This window comes from Neopsephotus bourkii, unplaced genomic scaffold, assembly GCF_033783945.1.
Source record: "Neopsephotus bourkii isolate Nb327-2 ecotype Australia unplaced genomic scaffold, CSIRO-AGI_Nbou_v1 NB_1765, whole genome shotgun sequence".
In the NCBI taxonomy this organism is placed as follows: domain Eukaryota; kingdom Metazoa; phylum Chordata; class Aves; order Psittaciformes; family Psittacidae; genus Neopsephotus; species Neopsephotus bourkii.
The window spans coordinates 4230344-4249394 of record NW_026902239.1 but is presented as its reverse complement, the minus strand read 5'-3'; the positions used below and the strand labels follow the sequence as shown (position 1 = coordinate 4249394).

Genomic DNA, 19051 nt, shown 5'->3' with positions numbered 1-19051 from the left:
AATATTTTGTTTCCCAGAAGGAAGTGGACTTCAGGAGTTGTGTTCTTTGTGCTTCCATCTGTGCATTTTTCCCTGAGACATTTCCTGAAGTAACATTTGAACATATTGAAAACTTAATTGGATGTGACAGGGAAGCTGTAGTCCAAATTTGCTAAGCCTATACAAATTTAATGAAAACTCATGAGCATACAAGAGAAGGAAATCCAAAGGATTACCTTAAGGAAGATGAAGACAAGCACCACCTGTCTGGTGCTTGTCTGTCATAATCCGCTTGCTGATCTGCTGACTCCTCAGCATATAGCACTAGGCTGCCACATCTTCGCATAATGGCTTGTTTAGAATAAGCAGTTGCTTTCAGTATACATGCATGTGAAGTACATGTAAACCAAATAAGAAACTATCAAGAAATGAGAGAAAAGGAATACTTTCGACAGTTCCAGTGAAAAAAAAGTGTAGAAAATGCACTCATAAAGGTTGCAGGGTATCTATGGTCAATGCAGATGTGACTGCACTTGTGAGTGCTAGTTTTAATGTACATAATATGGCTAAACCTGTGATTGTACAGGCTGTACAAACCTGTAAGGGACCCTAAAAGCCTATGTGATTGTGTGGCTTCCTGTTGAAGTTCATACTGCCAACTGCATAAGTACACCTACAATTAAAGTAATGCAAGCACACTTATTTGTGCTATGAATGCATCTTCATTTTGCTCTACAGCTATCGTGCTGGGGTAAACACTATTAGAAAACTCACATTGTGCTTTCAGTCTTCAGAATGCAATGGATATTTACTCTGAGCAAGATACTGTTGTCACCATGCTGGTTTTGGAAGCTGGGCTGCTGAGTGTTTTTCACTTTGGACTGTATGGTTGATATGAAAAGCATCATTAATTAGTCATCAGTGGTTCTCAGTCCTGAGAACCATTTTCTTCTTTTGGACTTTCACTAGTAATTATTTTCACATACAAAAAAATGTCCTGGACAGTCTGTAGAATGTGAACTAAGTTGCAGTACTCTTAAACTCTGTACTGCTTCTGACTTTGCAAACATGACTCCATACAAGAAACACCAAATTGCCCTATGATTTTTAAAATTTATTAGAAAGTCTTTTCTAAGTTTTTGTTAATGTGGATCAGAAGTTGTCTCCTTTAATCTTAGTTTTCAGTTATGAGCATATTTTCTTTCAGGATCTAGTATAGAGCTAATGTGGTAAGGAAGGCCACCACTATTATTTAAAAACAATGAGATCTGTTTCTTACCTTAGGAACAAATGTGGGAGGATGAAAACGCTGAGGTGGTCTTTTTCTCCTCTCTCTTGCAAAATAAGTTATTTATCTTAGATCTCAGGTACTAGGAAAAAGTTAAGAGGGTTGTTGCTATGGCATGGTCATTGTGCTGATACCACTCTCCTCATTTATGAAGGAAATAACATCTACACCTTAAACAAACTGATCCTGTTGGCTCCAGTGTTTGCTATTTTACCTGAATTGGTTTGAACATACAGTGCTTTCAGTGTAGCTGGTCTGGTAATGAACTGTTCTTATTAAGTATTATCACCTTCTCCAGTAGGAGCAAGGCCGAGTGACCTCTGTGCTTGTTGCAGAAGAAGAAAAGCATACAATTGGCCACTGTGTGAAAATTTGAGCTATAGAAAATTTGAGTACAGCAGCCAACCCACAAAATGTGCTGTGCTTTGTGTCCTGTGGACTTTTCTAAGCAGTATATACAGCGCAAAAAAAGAAAACAAAACTTTCTTTTCTGCCATCACATGGTGTCTTGTCAGTGTGTTATTATCTGAAAGCTCTATTCCCTAGTCCTTTTCTCATTACTGAGGTTACCTGTACCTATACTTTCATTCCATCTCCTCTTACACCTGTCTTATCCTTGTTGTTAACTGCATTGGTGGACACTGCATCTAACAAACCTGTAACTGGGATAATGAGAGCGCTTCAGAAATCTTCTGAGCATTTATATCAAAGGAAAAAATGCTTTTTGAAATACAAGTTGGAGGTATTAACTGCATAATGCAACTGATCTTTGTATTACAAATTTATTAATAAATTATAATATAAAATTCTGTTTTCTAGGGAACAAATTTAAGATGGGTCTCAAATTTGACACTGGGAATGACCAATATTTCTGAATGAATGTGTAGTTTTCAGTAAGTAAAGACTCCATAGTGAACAAGATGAAAAACTGAGCAAAATTGTAAATTGTGCTAATGTCTTTCAGGGATAAAATTCCCCAGTCATCAAGAAACATAAGAGTATGCTAACCTACATTTTGTTCTGCTTTAATAATGTCCCAATGGCTGCTCTTTGGTGCCAACTTTGATCTCAGTTTCTGCAATAGGAGACAAAGATGGTTTTGCCCAGTGGAGTTTATGCAAATCAGCAGATGGCTTTGCAGGAGTATGATTTGTTATGTTTCCTAAGTGAATGAATTTGCTTTTTTAAATATCCTGGCAGCAACAGATTTGTCAATATCTTGCATTATATTTTTTTTAAAATGGCCTTTCAATTACTTTTATTCTGATTTGTTTGATTTTTCGGATTTTTTTTTATTCCCCCACCCCTCTCCTTTTTTCCCTCTTTCTATAGATTCTGGGACTTTTCCAAGCCTAACCCTTTGCTGGAAACAGTTGAGCATCATACTGAATTTACATGTGGACTGGACTTAAGTCTTCACAACCGTGGTCAGGTAAGAGCTGGGATGAATTTACTTTTCATTTGCCTATTATAGCCACTGTGGTCATGGCTGGGTTGTAGGACTCAGATCTTGAGTAAGAGCCACCAGGGTGCAGAAAGCTTCTGGAAGTGAGTCTGGCTGAATGCTTATTAAATAAATGTCACTTAAGGTCCATTTTTATTTATAAAGTAGTTCTTTGTGTTGGGTAGGAGAGAAGGGCGGGAGAGACAGAATTGTAAAATCAGTAGCTAAAATTTAGTGAGCTCAGGGAAAATGAGGTAGTGTTGTTTCAGAAGGAAGAGTAATAGAGAAGGGCCTAGAATGCTATGCTGAGATACAGAGCTTTCTTCCATCTACTTAGAATGCCAAGTTAAACACTGGTAGTGTCACACATGATACCTATCAGAATATTTGTAGTACTAGAATAGGCTTAATATGTAATTAGAATTCTAAAACCCTCGGCTAATGACATGAGTGAGTGGAACCTGTTTTATGAGTGGCACTTATTTCTGAATTGGTTGTGGCAGAATCCTCCTCTGCTTCTGTTGCTACTATAGTTTCTCCTTTGTAAACAGAGTATTGTTGTTTGTAGTAAGAACTGTTTTTTCCAGGCAGGAAGGGCAGAAATTTTTTTTTAAAATGAGAGACTGTAGTTTTCACACAGACATCACTGTCACTGAGTTAGCTGTGACTAATGCACTGTTTAATGTGCCACAGACATCATTTGCATCTAGATTCATTTGTAATTCACAGTGAAATTAATTTTTTACCCCAGATAAAAATGCTTTGTAACATCTGCTTGAAATTCTGATTGGACAAAGGAAGTAAGGCCATTGTAATTTGTGCTACTGATGAAAGGACACAGAAGAAAGGTGTAAGTTTGGCAAAATAATTAGCTTAATGCATGTGGAACCATTCTAGCCAGATGTAAGCTTGCAGAGTTTCCTGCCTGGCTGCTTGTTCCCTTAATTCTGTTCATTCATGTGGTCATGCTGTGAACCACATAAGGGGGTTTGTAAGGCTGAAAAAAATTCTCAAGTGTCAGGTTATTTTGTCATTGAGGAAGGGCATGAACAGGTAAAGGCCAGTTGCTGGAAATTAAAAGTTCATCCCAAATGAGTGCATAGTTATGATTATGGCGAATTGGGCCCAGAAGGAACAGCAAGCATAGTGTAGTGCATTAGGGCCTTACAGTGCTACACTGCTTTGAGCCTAGTTCAGCTTTGCATGAAGTTGGTGTGGGTTTTGCCATGAATCTGAATGAGGCAAGAAGATTTTTCTTCATTTTGTGTTGAGGATGTGGTTACCTCTTGATTATAAGCCTGTTGCAAAGAGCCCTATGTGTTACAGAATGGATCTCAGTAGATGATGTTTCTGACTGCCTGGCTAGATATGATGTCTTTTTCTATTATTTATCTGTCAAACTTGGAGTTACTGTTTCAAGATAAAAGGCCAAGTAAATGCTCATTGATGAGAGATAATGAATTGAAAGCAAACAGCTGCACGTGCACTTGTACGTTGGAAAAAAGAAAGTGATGGTGTGCATACCCATCTACATTAAGGCATTTGTGCATCCCGCAGGTATTTTTTTTCCACACAAAAATTCTGCAAGTCCAAAGTTGGACAAAATCTGTAAATCTGGGGTACATATCCATATACTTGCTATGCCAATATGCCTTCCAGACAGAAGTTTGGCATCTGCAACAGTTTTAATATTCCTCTGTTTTTTTTTTCTACTGAGTTGATTTAGTCTATTGTGCGGGTTGGCTATCACAGCAATGCAAAATATACACATTCGGCTTTTTAAAAGAAGTTTAAAACCTTGCAATAGAATTAAACTGTAACTGCAAGATAAAGAATGAACACAAGGGAAACATAACCTCCAGTTTTAAAAAGGAAAACAAGATCCAGGGAACTACAGGCCAGTCAGTCTCGCTTCTGTGCCTGGCAAGATCATGGAGCAGATCCCTCTAGAAGCTATGCTAAGGCACATGGACAATAAGGGGGTGGTTGGTGACAGACAACCTTCACTAAGGGCTTCACCAAGGGCTTATTTTGCCTGACAAATTTGGCAGCCTTCCTCAACGGGGTCACAGCATTGGTGGATAAGGGAAGAGCAACTGACGTCATCTACCTGGACTCATGCAAAGCATTTGACAAGGTCCTGCATGACATCCTTGTCTCTAAACTGGAAAGGCAGCCCAGAAAGCCAACCGTGTCCTGGGCTGCATCAAAAGGAGCATTTTCAAAATAGATGCTGTGATTAAGTACCTGGTCTAGGACTTACAAGACATTTCTGTGGAACTGATTAAGCTTTGAAGAGGGTAGCTACATGCAGGCAATCTGGTTCTTGTACAGTATCCTGCTAATGGGAGGCAACAGGTGGGAGAGAGATCTGTTCATAAGGAATGGGTCCCAGATTACGAAGGTAGGTCATTTAGCTGGATGAAAGAGAAAACTCTTTGTGTTTAAGATTCTGATATCTAATTTGGGGTATCTGTCACTATGTAAATGTTTTTTGAAAGCTTTGCATTTTGATAAAATCAACTGTTGCTTGGTTTGGGGTTTTTTTCCACCATAATGTTGGTGTCAGGTGCATAGCAGTTTCAGATGACTACCTAACAAACTTTCAGATGCACAGAAAAATGCGCATTCTGCAGTGCAAAGCAGTAATGGAAATGATCCTCATGGTGTTCAGGGTTTTTCTCTGTTAAACTGCAAGTGCTGATGTGAGAGCTTGCAGGGCAGGTTCTCTAGGAGAAAATGCCTCCAACTGCAGCTTTCAGGCAAAGTAGCTCTGGTATGCACAAGAACAGTGACACCCTAAGCACCAAAAATCTTTTAAATTTGTAATGTTGTACAGTACTAAGAATGGTACGAATCCATTTGCGTTGTCAGCAGTATTAAGAGCATGCAGTTTTTAAAGCAGACATGGTAGTTCTTTCCAGAGGTTGGGAGTAACAAAAACAAAGGATGTATATAGAAAATATGAAAATGGTAACCACCTCTATACTATTCCTCACTGATAATGCTAGACCATACATGGAATTGTACTCTGTAGCTCATTGTATTACTTACTTCTCTCCTGATACTTACTCTCCCTGTATTGTGGTCTGTGAATGTTTTGATGAATTATTTGTGCAGCTTTATTTAAAAGCAGCCTTTTTCTTCAGCTGTAGGTTTAATGTAATATGGCAGTAATGAATTATTTTTAATTTTAGTTAATTAATTTTGCTTTAAATTTGATTAAGTTTAAATGCCTTTTAGGCAATCCACCAATGAGAGATAAAAAGTGCAGATACTGTGAACATTCACTTCTTGTCTTCATTCTGAAATTATTTCAGTAAGTACATAAAGAATAGAAAATACATATATGCATCATGAATACCCAGCCCTTTCTGTTGTAGTTCTAAAGCTGTATTTTGCTTACACAAATGTAAGAAAACGCAAAGCTCTGAATTCTGTGTGAAACCCATTTTCAGCCTACACTTCATGTCTGTTCTGAACTCTGTAAACCAGCCAGTGGAAAGTAAAAATTAATGCTTTCCATTCAGCCAAGCTTTCTGTATGAGAACAGGACTAGGTATCTAATGGGAACGGGAAGAATCTTTCAATTTCTCTATGCTTGTACACTTTGAACAGTGACATTCCTAAATTGCAAGGATATGCGATTTTCAACAGAAGTGATGGCAAGTGGTGTAGTGATTTAGAACACTTGATATGTGAAGAGCACATCAGACATCTGTGACATACCTAATCAGACCAAGATATATATATTTAAACAATATACAAAACTGAGATGCTCTCTTTGGAAAATAAAATAGTTCTGTACCATATGAGGATAAAACAAATGTCAGTTTTCTGATCCAAAATCATCTGTTATCTGAATCTGTGTTAAAGGTTAGTTTTTAGAATAATTTATGTACACTATTTATGTACAAAACATAGTGATCACTTACGATTTTCTTTTACTGTGGTTGTCTGCGTTTGGATGGTAATTGTACTACAAATGGGCAGCTAGCTGTCTAAATAGCTGTTTGTGTCAGCATACTTGGAGAGGCAAACTTAGGGGGTTTTTAGCCCTCTGTGTATGGCTCCTTATGTAACTATTCCCCCAGAGGAGATTAGTACACATAAAACTGTTGTTGGCTTAACTGATATAGCCAAATATAAAAGCAGAAGATGTCTTTAGAGAGGCTGGTTTGCTGTGTATTTTACTGTTCATTTAAATTAATTGTGCACTCTCAACAGGCCCAGACTTGTTGACTGTTTCACATAAAAATGGAGTTACAGCTTGTAGAAATGTACAGAAAAAAAAAGAGACTTTATCTGTTTGTTTTGTGGTGGGTTTTTTTATTTTCTTTTGATTGCTTGCTCCTATCTTTTACACTTAATTGCTAAGGAATGTTAGCTTTCACCCAGCTGTTGGGGCTATCACACTCCTACTTTATTTTAGTCTCTCCTTATGGTCCTTCTCCAGGGTGCTACTGGTGTTATATAGTTAGTGATACTTTGAAATAAAAGGATCCCACTTACTTAATTTCAGAGTGCATTTTTTGCAAGGAGAGATCAAATTTAATCAGTTGCAAATGTTAAACCAGTTTGAACAACTTTACAGGGTTGGAAGGGGGCAAGGAAGGTGGCATTTCTTAGTGGTGGTTAATGTATGTCTTTTCCAAAATGTTAAAATTAAGTTTTCCTTGTGAAAGTCAAAGCTAGCCTTTCATGAGTAACGGTCATTCTTTGCCATTATCAGCAGAAGTCTCATCCTAAGGTGTTTGGAAAGGTTGCTGTCAGGTATCTCAATTCAGTAAAAGCTGTAAGTGTATGGAGAGGAAAATGCACTTCGATTTTGATTCTCAAGTGCTACGAAGAGGTGGGAGGCACTAGGTTCTTACTCAGTAAATGTGTTGCTTGTGCACTGTATTTGATTCACTGGCTTATCTGTGATTATATCCCAAAGGAAAGAAACTTAATTCTGAGGTAAAGGATGAGGCTGAAGATTGGGTAGGTTCATTAGGAAACACAGTTTCACATACTTTTGTGGTCACCAGGGTTAGTATCAGCACAGAAAGACATTTTGCAGTTCCAGTGTATCTTCTGAAAAAGACTTTATCAGTTAAAAACAGTCCTTGAAAAACTGGGGAGATGTCCTTCCCCTAAGCCATGGAGTACAGAGGAATTGCTACAGATTCTATGGAGATTCCAAGGGTTTCTCTCGAACCTGCAATCACATCTCAATTTGCTTCACATGTAATTGATGAAATGTACACTCAGAAGACTTGTGTTTAGAAATCCGTCAGCACAACTACCAAGTCATCTTCCTGTTGCCTATGTCAGAGCAATGACACAAATGTTGAGACAGGTCCATGGTTTTCAGATCAGTTCTTTGTGACATATCTTTGCAATCTGAAAAACAGTGCCCCTCAAATCTTCTATCTTTTCTCTCCTCAAGAAAGAAATGGATTTCTTAAGCAGTGTTTGGAACATCAGTTTCCGGTAACTGTAGTTTGAACCTATATCTTTATAAGAATTTCTGTCCATTACTGGAAACAATAATTAAAAAATGTAATTTTTTTTTAAAGTAAATTATAAATGGTATTATTTCCCATGGGAAATAAAAAGGTTTTAATTTACCAACTCCATCCACTCTCATGTAAAGTTAGGCATCATGAGCAGTTCAACCTGGCAACTGTGGACCAAACCAAAGACCACACTAGTGGTTTGGATTTCCTAGTACAAAACAGGTATTGAATGCATTTAAACTCATGCATGAGTCCTTATGCACTTAACCAACTAGTTTTAATGATCACCTGCGAATGTGATTTGATGAGTAGCAAACCTAATAGCTTGCTTTATCTCTATCCCACACACTTACAGAGGATGGTCAGAACCACACAAAAATACGTCATAATAATATAAATAGACCATTAAATTCTGTATGAAAAGACATAGAAGATAAGGTAAAAAAGGAAGGGAATCACAGTGTTGATGGAAGTAAGGAGCTGAATACTTCTTCTGCTGTCTCTTCTACAGAAAAAAAGACAGGTCTTATTAGTTTTATTTGAAAATGGGATGGGATGAAGAGAAGCTGAGAAGAGAGCTGGGTCACTCTCAGACACATTTATGTATTATCCTATGATTTATTATGAGCACTCTGGAGTGGCACCAAGATACTTCCAGAAATACTAATCTAGAGAGGGCTGTACTTTCTGCTGATGAAACCCCTTCCTAAAGGGGTTACTGAAGATAAAGTTTTTACTTGTTCTTTTAATGTATTTAATCCTTGTTAGAGCTTGGGGGTTTATTACACCTCCAAATATTGGAAAAAAAAAACGTTAGCTACTAACTTGGGAGATTTCCCTTGTTTTTCTTGCTGCTTCTGAATGGTAAAGAAGCAGAATGTCATGCAGGTAATTGCACTAGACTGAATGGATTGCCCTCGGGTGCTTGAAAAGGTCTAAATCTATTGCAAAGCAAGACGATTGTGATGAATAGGGAACAGAGGGCCTGTCAAAGAAGTAAATCAGCTAGTGAGTCAATGGAAATGGGTTTGATAAATGAATGCATGTCAATATTAAATCAGTTGGTGCGAAACATTGTTATACTCTGGGACAAGGATAAACACTTCAATAAAATAGAGGATAGCTGTTTCATTTGGGTTAAACTATGATTTTCTAGTCAAGCAATCAGCTTCCTGTGATGACTGCAGTTTTTCATTTGTTTCCTTGCTTTTTGGCTTTACTTAGGGGGAAATACAGCTATCCCCATTTTATGTGCTTCAAATAGACTTGCTTAAATCTCTACTGGCAGATAACTTGGCATGATGCTTTTTCTGCAGTAATAACAGTGCAGTACCCCTAGCATATATACTAGCACTGCAGTTTTGCTACTGAAATAAAAGCATTAGAAGCAAGTAGTAAATGTCATTTTGTTAGACTTCCTTTGTCCCACGTAGCTTTAGTTATAATTAAAATTATCAGGTTTAGAATGATTTTTCTATTTGCATTGTTTATTGATGTAATTTACCAGTCAGTGTAAGGTGGAATATTATTGTTTTACAGTTAAGCTCTAGTTATCTATCAATTTCTGATAGTTAAAAGTTGCTATAGGAGAATTCTATTTTATAGTTACAAGGGCAATTTAGTATTCATAAATGATAGTGATAATTGCATGGCATACAGATGTCCAAAATATTCAGTAATATAATTCTGTTACAATTCACACAGTTCTTTGCAATTGAAGTAAACTGTCCTCCACTCTGTTTGTGTGACAGCTTAAAAAAGTAAATCATGCACCCTCTAAACATTGAAATCAGTGAGATTTTTTACAATCTGAGAGTAAAATTTGTCCCCAAGACAATGGACATTTTCACAGAAAGACAAATCTATGTGCCTTCATATTCCTAATGGCAAGGAATTATATCAGGTATGGAAATAATGGGTGACTGTTTTCACTTATCCTTTGTCTTTCATCTTACCACAGGAGGATTTTCTCTGCTTGTTTGTAACATCATCTCATTGATTAAAATAAAAACTGTAGGAACCTGCAGCTTTTTTTTTTTAATACTGTTTATTTACTGTGGCGTGCTGGATCAGCCCTCATCCCAATGGAATTCCTGCTGGTATTGCAATATTTAAATTAAGTACCATTTATTTATTTTTATTTTTTTTAAGGGCTAAAGTGCTTTACAGTATGTATTTAAAGTGTTCATATGTCACATGGAAATTTACATTGCTAAATACTTTTAAAGCATTTCTATTCAGTATCTTACGTTCCCCTCTTCTGGGGAAAGGCATACAATGGTCATATGACTATTGTGTAAGACAGGTCATTAAAAAAAAGGGCAAAATGAAAAGGGAAGACATTTCATAAACTGATGCAGTAGTTGTGTGAACAGACACTTCTCTTTATCCCAGGAGTCATTTTAGTCATCTGTATTTGAGGCAATGATAATTGATGAGGTACTGCAAAGGGGCATGTAGCAGCTGTCCGTCAGTTAATACTGGCTGCAAGTGCTGTGAGTTAATGGTTGTTCCCTTTTTCTTACAGTCTTGGATGTATTATGGAGAAACTGTTATGGAGAAATGGAAATGCTATTGCATTTTGTAATGCCATTCCGTGGTGTTGTGTCCCAGTTTCCCATACATACCCATTTGCTGTTCTTTGCCTGTGTGTTTTCATTAAGGTTCCTGATACCAGTATTCCATTATAGACTTCCTGCTGCACAGGAGAACTTGAGAGACTATTATTTGCTGTGGCTTTTTGTTTGCTGGCTATCTTTTATCTTTCATATGCTACCATTAAGTCAGTGAGTTGAGCAAATCACCGCAACTGAACCTTTTCAAACTCCCTTTTAATATCCCCTGTTTATTTTTAGTGTTGCTAGATTAGATGGTTCTGTAACTATATTTGTTCAGAGGCTACTTCAGGGATGCTAATTACATTGATAACAGGTGGGAATTCCCATGGGATTTTTTTCAAATGTTATCTCTGTTTCTTGTTCCTTTATGAAAGTGGGAAGTGTTGCCTATAGAAATACGGATACTGATCTAAAGCTGTGGAGAGTATTAAAACCCCTCTGGTTTTTGTGATTGCCCCTCTCTACATAGCATTTAGTGGAGAACTCAAATTTTCTTTTTGGTACGATTTGGGGGACTGCAGTGCAGCAGAACATTACATTACACAAAGCTCTATTATGTCATATAAATACACAGACATATTATCAAGAGGTTTTTTTGATCCATTTAGATGTATATGGAAAGCACTTTGAATAACTAAGTAGAACCAGCTAAGGAAGTAATAAAAATGAATAATAGTGCTATATAGTAAACACAAAATGGGCTAATTATAGTCTGAAATAAAATATTGAAGTTGGATTTCCAAATTTTTAGTGTGCAGATGTTCATTCTGGCTCTAGAAGAGAACAGGAATTGCAGTCTGTAGCAGAAAGAAGCCTGTGCAGAGGATCCAATACTGTATCCTTTGTGATCCCAGCTGGAAAAGACGTTGTAAAGATATTGCAAGATGGATTCAGCCAGATTCACTGGAATATATCTGTGGGGCTCATCAGCTTTTTCTGTTTAGCTTTCCTCTTTCTTCTTCCCTTTGCCTTAGGTCTCACATTTTGTGCATATGTATTATTGGTCATCTACTTGAGTAATGGTCAGTGTGGTTAACCCTTTCACTTTGTTACAGACTCTAAAGTGCGTTATCAAATAATTTTCAAACCCAAAACACCCTGTAGTCATCTTCTGTGGAATCTTGTTATTTATTAAAATCTCTTAATCCTACAGAATAAGATTAAGCTTCTGGTTTTATAATTCTAGGTTCAAGACTGCATCTAGAATAGAGCTGGGCACTTGCGATTCAGAAAAGTTTCAGTTCTGTTGGAGTCAGTCACTGTGTTTGTAAGATGCCATTGGCACAAGCAGCATCACTTCTCATCAGACTAGTTGGGTTTAGGAAGTGCTTGAAGCAACATCACCACCCCCAGTTCTCAATGCTCAGCAAATAGACATCTCCTCAGCAAAATACAGCACAGTGATCTCATAGCCTATCAGTGTGAGACTGAAGTTCTGCCTTAATTCTTCCAGATGCTTCCTGCATCATTTTGGTCAACTTCTTTGGTTTTCCATTCCTTAGCTCTCCATTAGGGATGTGTCTATAATAATTTTCCATACCTACAAGTATGTGTTTATATAACATGGTAAAAGGGTCCTGAGACCTTGTAAAGAGAAGAAGCACCACAAGGTCTGGACTTCAGTGTGTCTTTCATTTCATTCTCAGTTATGTTCTTTAGTTTGTTTGGAACAATCAGTTGAAACTCAAAATTTCCCAGCTTTCCTAATAGGGAGTATAAAAAATAGGAGATTGCTAATTTTCATGGATCTCAGTAAAGTTAATACAGAGTTTTATAAAAAAAAAAAAAAACAATCAAACTAACTGTGTTATTATGTAATTTTGAAGCATTGTATATCAGAGTACCAACAAGCATTAACTCCACAATAAGCATTGATATTTCTTCTAAGTTCCTTCTGGTTTTTGGTTTTTCATTTGGTGGCTTTGTTGTTGGGGTATTTTGTAATAATGACATTTATAGAAGGATCTAAATACATTTGGATTCTTTTGCTTTGTAGGTTGTAGACTGCGCTTGGGACGAACTAGTCAAGATCTATACTCCATCGTGTCTGGCAGTTTCTGTCTAGAGAAAAAGTGAAGAACACACCAGGAACGTTTATTTCCTGACCCACAACCAGACTTGTGCTGAAGTGTCAACTGTATCACTAATCTTAGTGTCTCTTTTTAAGTAAAACTCTGCTTGAATGGAGTGTTGTGCACTTAAGCATGTGGAGATTTCAGGGCTTGGGTTACTGCACAGGAGCTAGCAAAAACAAATGGCCAAAGAATGGTTGTAGCAGACACAAGCTGGTGTCTTTGAAGTAAAATCACACAATTTTGTGATCTGTCTGGCTAATGATGGGAGCAGAGGCCTGAATCTTCTTGATCCTTATGCAGATTAAAACTGGTAGTGTATTTTGAGAGAATCGCGCTGTGGAAAAGAAAAAAGTGGCTTTTCATGGTCAAGTACTGTAATGTCAACTGAGATTTGTATCGCTCAGATGCATTTATATTTTTATGTTTTGCTGTGACTCACACTGTATTATTTTCTTGTGCAATATGAAGAATACTTTTGATAAAGAGTAAATGTCATAGTTTATAGCCAGCTGATTTGTTTGACCTTTGTGATGGCCGCTTCACAAAGATAGTAAAGATTATTTTCATACATTTTTTCCGTTAGATGTCCTTTAGTAAAACAGTTGATGGGAAAAGATACTCTGATGATAGAGAAAACACTTAGGAAAAAAATGAAATACATACAAAATAATTGGATCACAATCCTCAAGATTTAGAGATAGGACAACCATCTCCTCTATTAGACTTCTGCTTGCATTTAGAAACTTTTCTCCAAGAGACAGAAGAGGCCATGTATTCAATTTTTCTGAACCTCTGACAGCCTGGCCAAACTGAGAGCTGATGTCCAGACCAGCTGAACCTACAGATTAACCGCATGATGTAAGCATAGCAGATCCAGTATGGCCAAGCTATTATACTTAGAAGAATATGCCCAACATATTATAGGTAAATCGAGTACTTTGCATGCTTACTTTGACTCCTCAGCCCATGTGCTGGTATTTTCATTTGAGTTTTTCTGAGGTGATTAGAGACATTCAGTTTCTGTGCTTCTCCAGTCTCCTTGAATACTCTTTCACAATCCAGCTGTGATACTCCTGCAGTTCTCAGGGGTATATGCTAGGCATCTCTCTTCTTTTCCTTCCTGCTAGTTTTTTGTTTGTTTGTTTGTTTGTTTGTTTTTAACCTGTCCGCTCTTACCTCTTACCAACAGTCTTTACCATCAAAAGACTCTTTGCAGGTTGGGCCTTTACAGATCTTTGCTTAGGTTTTCATAGTCTCCTGTTAATGAATGCTGTACACTTCTGGGTTGCAGCACTCATCTATCAAGCAATAGCAGACACTGCCAGATCTTCTGGATGCTTTGAAGAAAGGAAAAATAATTCAGCAGAACTAAGCCCTGCAAGTAGCAAGGAAAGAATGATTGTGCTATCTTGGTGAAAGAGCCAGGGTACTAGCAGGTAGCCACAGGGAAATACACAAGTATTGATTTGGTAATAGGACAAGACAGAAAGAAACCCTCTTCTGCAACGTGAGAATTTGGATTCTGATAGGATCTTCTTATATTCTTGGTCAGTGCAAACTGACTGCAGAATGCCATCTTCTGAAGCTGAATTAAAAACAAACAGTATTTTCTTTTTTGTGACAGTGTGTTGCACCAAATCCCAAATGTTCACTGCACTTTAATTATGTTTGCTGAGGAATGATGCAACAATAAAGCTCTATTCTGTACAGTTTTCAGCAATACAGTGGGCCATAAAATCTAATTTTAGGCATTAAAATTGATTATTCCAACTTTAATAGTTTCCCCACTCTTGTGGTTTACCTCCCTTTTCTGCTTAGACTGCAAGGTACTGTCTGAATGAGTGGAACATTTTGATGCTGGGTATGTATTTTAGATGCATGTTTCTGGGGGGAGGGAGGAAAATGGTACCATAGCCTATCAGTTGCAAGGGCAAATTTAGAATACCTAGCACGGGGAGGGGGAAGGGAAAAAGAATGGAATTCTGAACACACGCACACATACACAACACATGAATTAAACCTTTCTTAACTGCCTCCTCTACCCTCATATCCTGGTTAGTTTCAGTACTGAGGGTTGCAGCATCCGGATGTAATTCTCCTGAAAAATTAGTGCATCCAGAAAATGCACGTAGTAAATAAGAACTGTGGCCTTTGATCTTCCTATGTGATCTTTGCATGGACAGAATGTGCTGTAACATTTCTGCACTGTAACAGAAAAAACGATCTGGCAATAGTTGTTGCTGATTCTTAATTCTCAGGGAATGTTCGCTGTAATTGTCATGAAGAAATACTTTACTAGCTTCTGAACTTCTTTTCATTTACTGAAATGGACCTTTAGCAGCAACAATCTGAAAAGACGTGTTCTACTTTTAAACTTGCTCCTGTGGAAGATTTTGTCTTATGGAAGCCCATAGGTTTCTCTTTGGTTCATAAAGCATATTGATTCATCATGTTCTGAAGGAGTGGATTTGCTGTTCTATAACGCTGTTGAATTAAGTGCACACAGTGTTTTGGCTACTCTTATGTTCACGTCTCTAGTTGAGAATTGTTGATCAAAAAGTAACTGCAGTGAAAGATGCTGACAGCATCTTATAAATAAAGAGTATCATAATCATGGTTTGTGTTTTGTATGAATACTGGGAGACGGTACTTTTATACCTCATGCAGCTTTGCCTACCTGTATGCCCCATCAGGTCTGCATTATGGTAAAGAAAAGCTAGTTCAAATGATTCTTTTTGTCTGCTTGTGTACACTACATGTTAGTGATGAGGTAATCTCTTTCTTCTAGCCAAGTACAACACTCATCTCAAATTTTGCTGCACAGGCATAGGTGTACTAAGCCTCTCAGTAGTGCTGCTCAGTTTTGAATGTGCTCAGGGTCATGTGCTGGGGAATGGATACAGTTCTGCACAATGCTTTCTCTATATGGTTGCATTAGACCCTAATTAAAACAAACTGCCCATTTTATACAGATTGATACAATTTTAATTAAAAAAAATAGAAAAAGGATGCCCTTAGGAATTTGACATGAGTTTGCTCCATGTTTGGTTTTTATACCTCACTCATGTCGTTGTACCTAGGTGAAATGCAAAGCTGACCATAATTTACATCAAAGGATTAGAGTTAAGGCATCATAATCATCTCCTTACCCAGAGCTGTTACTGTCATCTGTGCCCCACCGCTAGGTCAAAATTCTGTTACAGTCAGCTTCTGAACTGAAGGTCCATTGCTGTCTCTGGACACAAGAACAGCTAGCATAAGGGAAGTACCTTCACAATGGTGTTACCTCAGATTATGTCACTTTATCCGGTGCCTTTTCAGTGAAGTCCAGGAGAACGTGTATTTTCTGAGTGTGGTGTGGTGGAGAGGTGGTGGGAGGCTAGTACTGGGCCTGGCCTGGATCCATGTTGAGAAAGGGGTGGTTTGGCAAGACACAGCACCTTCCCCTCACCTCCTCAAGGCCAAAATCAGGAGTACCACAAGGCATGTCGCAGGAGAGGCTGGCCTTGCAACACCTGTGAGTTCCAAGAGAGGAGATGGTATTTGAGACATGGATGCCTGAGTTCCCAAATTTAGTGTGGCCTCACCTTGAGTACTGGGCAGTTCTGGGCCCCACAGTCTAAGAAGGATGTGAAGGTTCTTGAATGTGTCCATAGGTGAGTAACAAAGCTGGCAAAAGGGCTGGAAGGCATGTCCTGTGAGGAGCAGCTGAGGACTTTGGGTTTGTCTAGTTTGGAGGAAAGGAGGCCGAGGGGCAACCTCATTGCTCTCTACAGATTCCTGAGAAAGTGGAGAGGGAGGTGCTGATCTCCCTTGGATTCAGTGATAGGACACATGGAAACAGTTCAAAGCTATGCCAAGGGGAGATTTAGACTGGACATTAGGAAGCATTTCTTCACTGAAAGGGTGATCAAACACTGAAACGGGATTCCTAGAGAGGTGGTTGATGCCCTAGCCTGTCAGTGTTTAATAGGCATTTGGACAATGCTCTTAACAACAGGGTTTGAACCTTTGGTCAGCCCTGAAGTGGTCAGGCAGTTGGACTAGGTGATCCCCAGGGAGGAGACCACTGACAATGTCATTTTGCCTGAAAACTTCTTAGTTTCAGTACATTCCCAACTTCTTGTGCATCACCAGCTCCCTTGCTGGTACAGCAGCATGAGAAGCTGAAAGTCCTTGACTTAGTTGTTGCTGAGCAGTGCTTACACTAAAACACCAGGGTGTCACCAACATTATTCTCCATCTAAATCCAAAACATGGTCCTATACCAGCTGCTATGCAGAAAATTAATATATTCCAGACAAAACCAGGACAACTATCTAAGACAGGAATGGGCAGCATGATCATTTTAACATGTGATTTTTAACCATTGATCATTTAACCATTAAAGGTTGTTTTTGAGAGTCATAAGATTTGGCTTCTGCTCTTTGTTCTTCCACAGATTTTCTATTGGAACCTGGCTAAATCATTTAATCTGGTTTAGTATTTAAAAAATACATACAAGTAAGCAAGTAATGTTAACTTGTAAGCATTTGGAGGGACTACAGAAGTAATTTAATCGATGTTTGACTTTTAAAAAGGCCAGGGTAGTGATAGGACAAGGGGTAATGGCTTTAAACCAAAAGAGGGAAGATTTAGATTAGGCATTAGGAAGAAGTTCATCCTGATGAGGGTGGTGAGACACTGGAACAGGTTGCCCAGAGAAGATGTGGATGCCCCATTCCTGAAACTGTTCAAGGCTGGGTTGAATGGGGCTTTGAGCAACCCGGTCTAGTGGAAGGTGTCCCTGCCCGTGGCAGGGGGTTGGAACTAGACAATCTTGAAGGTCCCTTCCAACCCACACCACTCTGATTCTGTGATCATTTACTTTCTTCCCACCCTGAGTCAGCAAAGATTAAACTTTCAAGTATCCAGGTTACATCTCTGACTTTTGTGACTGAGAAATTCAGTGTTACTCTCACTTTTTAAAAGGTGGCATATATACAGAGGCTGGTTTTGTTGGGTTTTTTTCAGTTTAGTATTTCAATGAGTGGAGTTTTTAATGTAAGTACTCAAATATTATTAAAACTAAAGATCTGCATGTAAAAAGAAGATGAAAATATAACTGCCTTAGTAAGAACCAGAAAGAGAACAAAATGGAAAAAAAACTGTCATGGAAAATAATTAGGGAGCACTTAAGAGTCAAAAGGGGAAAAGCCAATTTAAAATTTCAAATATCAGGTGAATCTTCCCACAGATTCTGTAAAAATGAGGAAGAGAAAAGGTAAAGGAGGAAAAGAGAGACTGCAATTTTGAGTCAGGTGAGTATTAACATGGCCCTCACTGTAATACTCAGTCTTCTTCTTTCTTGTCAGCCTTGTCAGTCTTGTTCTTTCATTAATGTCATTCAAGCTCTGTAATGGGAATGGGAAAGGAAGGAAAGAAGGTGAAAAGCTGCCAGGCAAATAAGAGGGAGTGAGGAAGAGCAGCTTGATAAAAAAACCTAATAAATTGAAGATTGGAAAATAAAAGGCAGGAAAGCTGGAGACAGCCTCTGGTGTGAAAGAATATTTACCTGGGAACACCTGCCAAAAAGTAGAGGGAAGCACTGCTGTGTCTGCAGCAGCCACAGGCAGTCAGCAGCAGCTGCTGGCCCCTGCAAAAAGCAGGCTGATGGCACTGACATGCAAAGTGGGCTTGCACTCAGCTCCAGCCTTCTGGAAGCTGGCTGCAGATTAGATTCCAAACATCCCAAAGATCCCTTCTGCCTCCATCCACATGTTTACCCCAAAGGCTGAAAAAAAATAAGTTCTTTTAGGTTTTTCCTAGAGAACATAGATTTTTCTTGTGGCTTATCTTTAATTTCAATGGTACCCATGGTTTCCTTTCCCTCATTACCAGTTTTCATCTTCAAACACTCTTACCTTAATGTGTACCTCTGTTGTTTCATTTTAAAAACCTTGCCCTCCCTCCTTTCCCAGCTCCACTGCTAGTTCTAACCCTGGAAATACATAACACAACCCTTTGGCGCGACTGATGCTTGTGACCATCGAGAGCCCCTTAGTGCACCCACCAATAACCCTGTCCATACACAGCTTCTCCTGGTTCTGAAGCAGAGCCCAGTGCTTGCAGGTCCGGTAGGGTTTTCCTGCCACTCCTTCATCCTA

At 38.4% G+C, this 19051-nt stretch overlaps 1 protein-coding gene across 1 annotated transcript in view; it reads left to right on the top strand.

Annotated features, from left to right (window-relative positions):
- PEX7 (peroxisomal biogenesis factor 7) overlaps positions 1-14681 on the top strand; it is a 50858-nt gene extending 36177 nt beyond the window's left edge. Inside the window, exons 9-10 of the mRNA XM_061378462.1 lie at positions 2600-2699; positions 12827-14681. Coding sequence (XP_061234446.1) covers positions 2600-2699; positions 12827-12895 — 169 coding nt within the window. The 3' untranslated portion in view covers positions 12896-14681. The remainder of the gene's footprint in view (positions 1-2599; positions 2700-12826) is intronic.
- The last annotated feature ends 4370 nt before the right edge of the window (positions 14682-19051 follow it).